The sequence below is a fragment of the Nanorana parkeri genome, unplaced genomic scaffold (assembly GCF_000935625.1).
Source record: "Nanorana parkeri isolate BGI_ZX_2015 unplaced genomic scaffold, ASM93562v1 scaffold380, whole genome shotgun sequence".
Classification (NCBI taxonomy): Eukaryota; Metazoa; Chordata; class Amphibia; order Anura; family Dicroglossidae; genus Nanorana; species Nanorana parkeri.
This window is the reverse complement of record NW_017306648.1, coordinates 87,906-96,239: the sequence shown is the minus strand read 5'-3', so window position 1 is coordinate 96,239 and position 8,334 is coordinate 87,906. Positions and strand designations below refer to the sequence as shown.

The window sequence follows — 8,334 nt, the reverse complement described above, 5'->3', positions numbered from 1 at the left end:
CTGACAATCTTTACACAACAGGCCATGCAACAAGCAGAAACTGTTATTATTAGAAGCTACCAGTCAGCAATAGTAAAAGATGATTCCTGATTGGTTGTGGGTTACTAGACAAAGGGCAGATTCAATTACTTCTGAACTGCACTCCAATGCACCAAAAATATAGATGTGAATTCTTAAATATATCTATATATATTTACTCAATATAATATGTGAATACAATGTGTGCATTGCGGCATACTGCATTGTCAAAAACAGCAGGTACGGTTTTACAAAGCGCAGTAGTGCCCATTCAAAATGTATGGACTGCTTTATTGCAGCCCACCTCGGTGCACATAAATGCACACAAAAGGTGTCAATGGCCTCTAAAGCCGTGGTTCTCAACTGGTGGGTCATGACCCAAAAGTGGGTTGCTGCGTGCCTTCCACTGCGCTACGTGAGGGGCCCCTCTGCCTCCCCCTAGCACAGCACTGTCAGTTCTCACACCAAGCAGCCATTCAAAATATGATGCTGGCATTGAGTGTCAGTTTTATGTGGGGTGGGCCGGGGTATGGGCACGAGGGAGCTCCATACATGCATTGCTTACAGTTCTCTCGAGTGCCCTGTAAAGGTGCCTGGACTGGAGTCGTCACATTCTGGCTCTCCACATATGGATGGAGCTCAGTTACAGCACCCCACACTGGACTCCAGGCTAAAGATCCACTCTAGTTCTTGTAAAAGGTGGAAAGTGGGAGGATCTTAAAAAAAATTATAATATTTTTTTTGAGAGGGGGGGGGATGTGCGAGAATGTCTTTTTCAGGGCTGGTTCACACTAGTACAGTGCGTTAATCTCACAGTCCCGTGCAATTAACGCACTGTACCACACATTCTATTGCAGGAGGTGCGTTGCCATTCATTTGAATAGCACCCCAAACGCACCTCCTGCCCACAGTTCAATCGCCTGCATCGAAACGCAGGGTATCGTAAAGTCCTGCATTGCAGTGCGACCTGGGTCCTGACTTATGACCAAAGACAAATGTAGGGGCCTGAGATTATACAGTTTGAAGACCCCTGTTCTAAAGGGTCCGCCCTTCTATCAGAGGAACTAGCCAACATAAAATACTCAACATTACATGTTAAGTATGAGTGTGCATTGCACACCAACGCACATATACACCTGCACTACAGCACATCACAACGCATAGATGTAAAATGTTATGTGCGTTGTGGTGCACTGCATTGTAGAGAAGCAACACAGAGGTGTATTACAGCCCATTCAAAATGAAATATGCCGCAAGAGACGAAAACATGAATGCACACAAGGGTGTCACTGGGCCCTAAAGCCACCGCACTGCTATTGGAGCACCTTGTCAAAAGAATTTCACAGCAAATTGGAATGAAAATTGATACGTCTTTATTGGAAAAAGACAGCTGCAGAAAATCAGCGGTATAAAAACAAACAGTCTTTCAGTCATATTGTTAAAAGCAAAATAAAATAGTTCATCTCTGAACCAAAGATCTGACCTATTTTGTTACAATAAATATAAAAAACATATATAAAAGACAATGAGACTGACGAGGATGGAAAGGGATGTACAAAGTGTAGGGACCCCTGTCCGGTGTGCAACTTGTAATTTGAGACTTCATCCTGAAATAGCTGCATGTGAAATGGTTCTACTTTGAAGCTGGGCACTGAGGAACTACAAGGCACAGCATGCATGCCCTTCCAGCTGATAGCTCCTCCACACCTGCTATCTTCAAACGTGACCAGACTTGATCACAATTACGTCTAAAAAGTTTGTCACCTAAGCAAACCACCCAAAACTGATTTCTCAACTTCGGGAAGGGGCCAGGACTCAATCCTAACTGGGTTACTGCTGGCAAAAAGAGCTCTTCCCACTGGCACGGCTGACTGAGACCAAGCTACTGCTGTTACCTTCCAGAGTTCTCCATATACTCAGGATCACGACTCTCTCTGCTCTATCTTCCATTGGATTACATGGAGAACTCAAAAGAATAGGGACACAGTTCGCTTGGCTCTGTCTGGGGATGGGGCAGATCTTCATGCTGGAGTCCTGGATGGCAGTTAGGACTTTGTAGTGCCAAAACCAGTCCTACTTATCCCAAATAGAGAAAACAGTTCTGGGTGCAACCGCTTTTAAAGCATTAGTATGACTATGAGGAAATGGAAGTTTTTGTATAAATAAAAAGGTGTTGCTCATGAAAGAGTGTTTACCTGTGATTCACTTCATTAAAAAAATGTAATTGAGACTGAAGTTGTCATCAAGTTCAGTCTCAATGACACTGGTCAATGACTTGTCATGAAGCAGAAGGGCCTCTGACAGCCAGCCTGAGTTTATATTGGTCCATGTGTATCAGCAAGTGGAGCTCCCTATGGAGGCAAGGTAAGGGATGTAGAACATCTGTGGGGGAAAGAGGGGGTCATATTGATCCATAAGCAGAGTCTTCCCTTCCTCATTCCCTCAGAGACATACTACTATTACATTTAGGCAGATAACCTCCTTAAGGCCGCATTTAAAAAAAAGACTATTGCTAGAACCAGGACAGATCAATGGAGCTGGAAGTATCTAAAATATGTTTTAGAAACCCATTTCCTCACTGCGTGGTTATTGTGCATTGGGTCAGTACACAGACTATACGCATTCGCACGTGCAAGACGTAAAATCAATCATTCTCCTTCAATGTGGTTTAGCAGCAGGTCTGGCACAAACGTAATCAAACATAGATAATAATTATTCTAAGAAACTAAAATCAGTGTCCTTGGATCCCTAAAATGGTCCAAATGCTAGGAGGTCTGGATGGGTAAACATTCAGGCAGGAAGGCATCTGGTGACTGAACGAATGTCAGCATAGGTGGCTGTACACCGAGGTCACTTTGCATGGCGTCATCTCTGCTCCTGAAAACCCTGATGTAAGTTTTCAGCTTGGGATTTCAGCTTACGGAACTCCTCCTGGATATAGTCTGTAACAACTTTCCTCATCTCTGTCTGCAAAACAAAGTGAAATCTTTTTGTAAAACTGCGTTTCCACAGAACACTATGGTTTTGCATCAGACTTGACAACCATTATTGGGGAAATAATTACCAACTACATTTGATTTCCTCAGAATGGTTTCTACCATTTTCTTTCAGATACAGAAGAGATACATCCTAAAAATCACCAGCTGCTATTTCCCTGCTGCTATTTTCTAGCATTTACCAGCTGTCAAAATGGTAGCCAGATATTGCTTCATAATAAATAGCGGCTGTCAAAATGCAGCTGCTCCTGTGTAGATACAACATAACAAAGTGGGGGGGTTTTCCTTACTGTATTTACTATATCAATCATATGTAGATCAAATTCGTGACCTTTGATCTGCAAAAGACTTTAAAAAATAAAATTAGATAGATAGATATATATATATATCTTTTATTTTAATTTACTGTCTACATTTTTCTTGTTATGCTACACTGAAAAAAGTTACAATAAATGTAAACAAAAAAGAAAATGTTAATGGTAAACCAAATATATATATTTGCAAATAACTTTACCATGCTTTGTACCAGAAAACCAGAAACATAATCTTAGTGTCATTTTAAATGGGACAAATTATAGAATAAAATCTTTACAGTAAAAACAAAATAATTTAAACTGGTGAAATCAGAAAAAAAAACATGTCTTTTTGTCTACAGATTCCATAGAAAATAAAATATTTATAAAAACAGTATTGCCAAACACAAAACACCACAAAAAAATAAAATAAATAATGAGGGAGATTTACTAAGACTGGAACAGCTGTGCATGGCAACCGATGAGAGCTGGTGTGCCTTGGGGTGCCATTCAAAATAAATGGCATAGCAATTTGCTACCACATGCAACTGCTTTGGAGAAGCATAAATGGACCCCTAACATGAGTTGTATCTTTACTAGCCGATAGAAACGCGAAGTAGAATATAGGGTATACACAGTTCTTTTTTAAATTCTTGCTCAACGCCTGCGGATGGTTTAGGGCAGGGGTAGCAAACCTCCGGCCCTCCAGCTGTGGTGGAACTACAAATCCCATGAGGCATTGCAAGATTCCCAGTCACAGACATGACTCCCGAAGAGAGATGCATCATGGGATTTGTAGTTTCACCACAGCTGGAGGGCCGGAGGTTTGCTACCCCTGGTTTAGGGTCACCAACGCAGGGAATTTCAGCAAATTTCTGAATTGGCTGAAATTCGCTGTGTGCGTACCCTACTTTAGGGGGTTAAACTTAAAAGAAAACTATGGCCTAACCTTTTTTTGGCCATAGTTCTCGGCAGAAACGCAGGAGGATATATACTAATGTCCTCCGGTGATCCAAAACCAAGTATATAGCGGGCCATTGCCCGCTATATGCGGACAGTGCTGAGTCGCGCAGAAGCTGGGACAGATCCTGACAATGTTGTCGAGATCCACCCCGCTGGCCGATTGACAGCTGGCTCTGCCCCCTCCCCCAGTCAGCGATGGAGGATCGGAGAGTGTAGGGGGGAATCCCATGCAGGTGCGGTGACTGGCAGACATCACTCTCTGCAGGGAGAGGATCAGGAAATCAGTGGTCGGTGGTGTGTGTTCACCGAGTTCCTGATCAATAGAGCCGACCTGTGACAACTTCAATGTCACAGGTCGGCTTGAATTATGGGGATGTGTATTTCACTCTTCCCATAATTCTCCTTTAACTTTTAAAGGAAAAGTTAGGATTTCCATGTAGCTTTAATAGCCATATACCTGGATCTACTAATCATTCTGACATTATATTTTTTCACTGTAAGCAACTTAAGCGGAAAAATAAAGTGATGCCATGTTTGTGGAAAAGGTAAATAGGCAGTTCTTACAGGTGTTCTGTTTTCAGCTCTCAACTTCTCCACCAAAGATGCAGCACTGAACGGACTTCCCACCAGAACAGTGATCTTCTGTAAAGACAGGAAGGAGGGTGGATTAGTGATAAGTAAGAATCCTCAGTAGAACTCCTCCATATAAATGACAGAGATCAATACCCAGGCATCATAAAATGGTCACTCCTAGCACAGGATCCATTTCTGAAGGCAACCTCTCCGGAAATATATATAGAGAATGAACTGGAATGTACACCCACTGTAAGTGTGTATACGTGAAAAATGAAAAACGAAATGTGGCATGAGGCAGCTAATGGTAGATAGATACCAATAAAATGACATGAATATTTATTTAAAAGAAAAACAATAACTCAAAATTAATCAGTGACTCAAACAAGTGTCAGTGAATAAAAATAAATCAGGTGTAAAGCCTTTAAATCTTCATAACTCTGCAAAAATGTCCAAATATAGCAACAGTGATGAATATTTCCTGTTCTTTCACCAAATGCACCACACCAGATATAGGAAGGGAATTGCCTGATTGGACCTCTTGCTGGGGTCTATCAATAAGGTGAGCACACCTATCGTGTTTCCCCGAAAATAAGACACTGCGTTATATTTTTTTGGGCTAAAAAAAAACAAACACACTAGGTCTTATTTTCGGGATAGGTCTTATTTTTGTTTTTAATGTACAACAATCCACACTTATTCATGAAAAAAAATATGGTGATCAGGGCAATCAGGGGTGTCGTACATTTCCAAGAGCAATTTGCTAACCAATCCCTGGCCAGAATGAGCGAAGCGCGCTTTCACTATCGATTCCTCACAGGCGGAGTGCATTTGGTATCACTCCGCCTGTGACAGGAGCCAGCACTATAAAGGAAGCATTGGCTTATGCAGCTCTGCTCCCTCCGGTGCCGCCTCTCTTCCTCTAGCGCTGGCTTTGTTGGCACCGCTGATTCTCTCCTGCCTCTCCCGCGGCTCTTCAAGTTCCCCCTTATGCCACCACCGGCTCTGGGAATGGTCACAATGGTCTTATTTTCGGGATAGGTCTTATGTTTTAGCAATTCACAAAAATAGTACTGGGTCTTATTTTCGGGGTAGGTCTTATTTTCGGGGAAACGGTATATCTGGTGTGGTGCATTTGGTGGAGGAACAAGAAATATTCATCACTATTGCTAATTGATTTTTATTCACTGACATTTGTTTGAGTCACTGATTTTTTTATACACTTTATATCTGATCATTGTTGTAGCTCGGCACATTTAGTTATTCAACCACTCCAGAAATATTGGCTAGGAATAAACAAACATTCTCTGATATCTCAATAAAGCTTTCTGTCATTCAAATGACAGTATTCAGGTGAAAATTCTTGCCTGAAAATGTCTGATGGTGCCATCACTCACTTTAGCACCCAGGGAAATATTAAAGGAGAATTATGGGCGGGGAGGGGTGGGGGAAATACACTCATCCCCATAATTAGAGCCGACATGTGAATTAGATATGTGCATGGGTACATCCATATTTCCTTACTTTGCAGACTCTTGCTAAGTGGTGCTACACAGTGACTGTGCTTCAACACTTCTCTTTCTCTCTCTGTGTTTGTCTATCGGTCTGCTCAGACTGACTGAATAATAAAACACCAGACATATAAACTGCTACTTGAGAAGAATCATAGAATTTGTATTTGGAAAAAAAATAACTTTTCATGAAAATGTAAAAAGAGCAAAACATACTCATTACATTCAGAATGACTTCCAGGTAAAATTTTAAAAAACACACTACATTTAACTTTTAAATGGGTAGCTAAATGGGAACTTTTTTCAGCAGGCATTGCAGATATTAAACCTTAATATTTTTACATACATTATACACCCAGTGTGTGGACTGTATAAAATAAGGAACAAAGGACCTCAGCTGGTGAAGTAGCTCACGCCAACTACATAAGAAACTCTGAAGCAATACAAGACTGAAATACATAAAAACTGACATGATGTAGCCATCGAGAACCACTAATAATTACATTCCACACATACCTGTCCCCAGCGAGGAATGTAGGGTGGATCATTTGGGAGCACGTCATTCATACCTGCATTACAAGAAAGCAGATTTAGTGCATGCAGCCATTTTGAGGCCCCGTCAAGCAGATATAAGCATCCTATTATAAAAGACTCACCAACATGCCAGAGAGGAAGGATGATGGGGTTCACAGTGCACTCAGATAATACACGCCCAATGCCTAAAGAGGGTAACACGATGAGGAATTTAGGCTACTATAACATCAACAATATGTCTTACTCAACCCATGCAAAGTTTACTCACCCCACTTCAGGCGCATGAAGTCTTCTGTCACATTAACTTTTCCTACAAAAAAAAAAAAAATCATTAATTTTAATGGTACATGAAAATAGCAGATATATCTACTTTAGCCACTCATTTACACGTATAATTGAAGCAATAGGAAATTTAAATTAAAAGGTGAACTACAGGGACAATTCTGAGTAATCATCTGGCTGTTTACTTGGGGGCTACAGTTGTAAAATGTATCTACCATAATTCATGTGTCTGTTCCTGCCCACACTAGATTCGCACTTCCCCTGCAATAATAATAGGAGTGTATTGACTACTCCTGATGAATGCTTTATAATATAAAATACATAAAGAATCCAAACAGGAAGAGTAGGACCGTTTGTAAAGGTCATTGCAGGTGCGCACATGAGAACTCAAGAGCAAAAATCTCCTCACTAGTGTGCCTTAGGCACAGAAGAAACACTAAGGTAATGGTCAGTCCACCAAAAAGTGATATTTTACCCTACAGATGAAGCTTGGTGGGCTGAGTTGGTCCCTGGACCTTTATGTGGTTTATATTAGGGTTGCACAGATACCAAGTACAGTACTCGGTACAAGTACGAGTACAAGTACAGATACTTTTGAGCTCCAGGACTAGACTAGAGAAAAATTCAGAAGTTAGGAGTCAGCTGTCATTTGTAAGGAGCACACAGAGCTCCCGGGATTAGTACATCTCTGTTTTAATGTATGATTTTGTTTTTATAAATATAAATAAAGGGATGCACGGATACCAGTTTTGCGAGTACGAGTACTGGTACTTGCCGAGTACTTACAAGTACGAGTACTGATACATTTTTGTTTATTGTCATGTGACAGTTTTTCTAAAACAATACAAACTAATGATTTCAGGACAGTGGTGGAGCACCAGAGCCCAGTCCCAGCTGCAACCGCTGGTAGTTCTCATGAAAATGCCAAGTATCTGCACTGGTACTCGAAAAGTATCTGTGCATCCCTAGTTTATATACTCCAACACCAACTCCCACCAGAATACCCAACTCTGTTCCACCTGGAAGTTTTGGGTGCTACTATCCACCTCCTCCTGTTATAATGAATACTGTAACATATAAAAAAAAATATGCAGCAGAGATGGGTTAGAATCCCCCAATGTCCACAGCCGGTGTGCAGACCCAGGAACTCAGTGCTGAGTTTCC

The 8,334-nt window shown here is 41.2% G+C and overlaps 1 protein-coding gene across 2 annotated transcripts in view; it reads right to left on the bottom strand.

Annotated features, from left to right (window-relative positions):
- Positions 1-2,474: 2,474 nt before the first annotated feature.
- TAZ (tafazzin) overlaps positions 2,475-8,334 on the bottom strand; it is a 12,822-nt gene continuing 6,962 nt past the window's right edge. For both annotated transcript variants that reach the window (XM_018559170.1, XM_018559171.1), the window contains exons 7-11: positions 7,157-7,198; positions 7,011-7,073; positions 6,871-6,923; positions 4,835-4,912; positions 2,475-2,985 (exon numbers count right to left, since the gene is read on the bottom strand). In XM_018559170.1, coding sequence (XP_018414672.1) covers positions 2,884-2,985; positions 4,835-4,912; positions 6,871-6,923; positions 7,011-7,073; positions 7,157-7,198 — 338 coding nt within the window. In that variant the 3' untranslated portion in view covers positions 2,475-2,883. The remainder of the gene's footprint in view (positions 2,986-4,834; positions 4,913-6,870; positions 6,924-7,010; positions 7,074-7,156; positions 7,199-8,334) is intronic.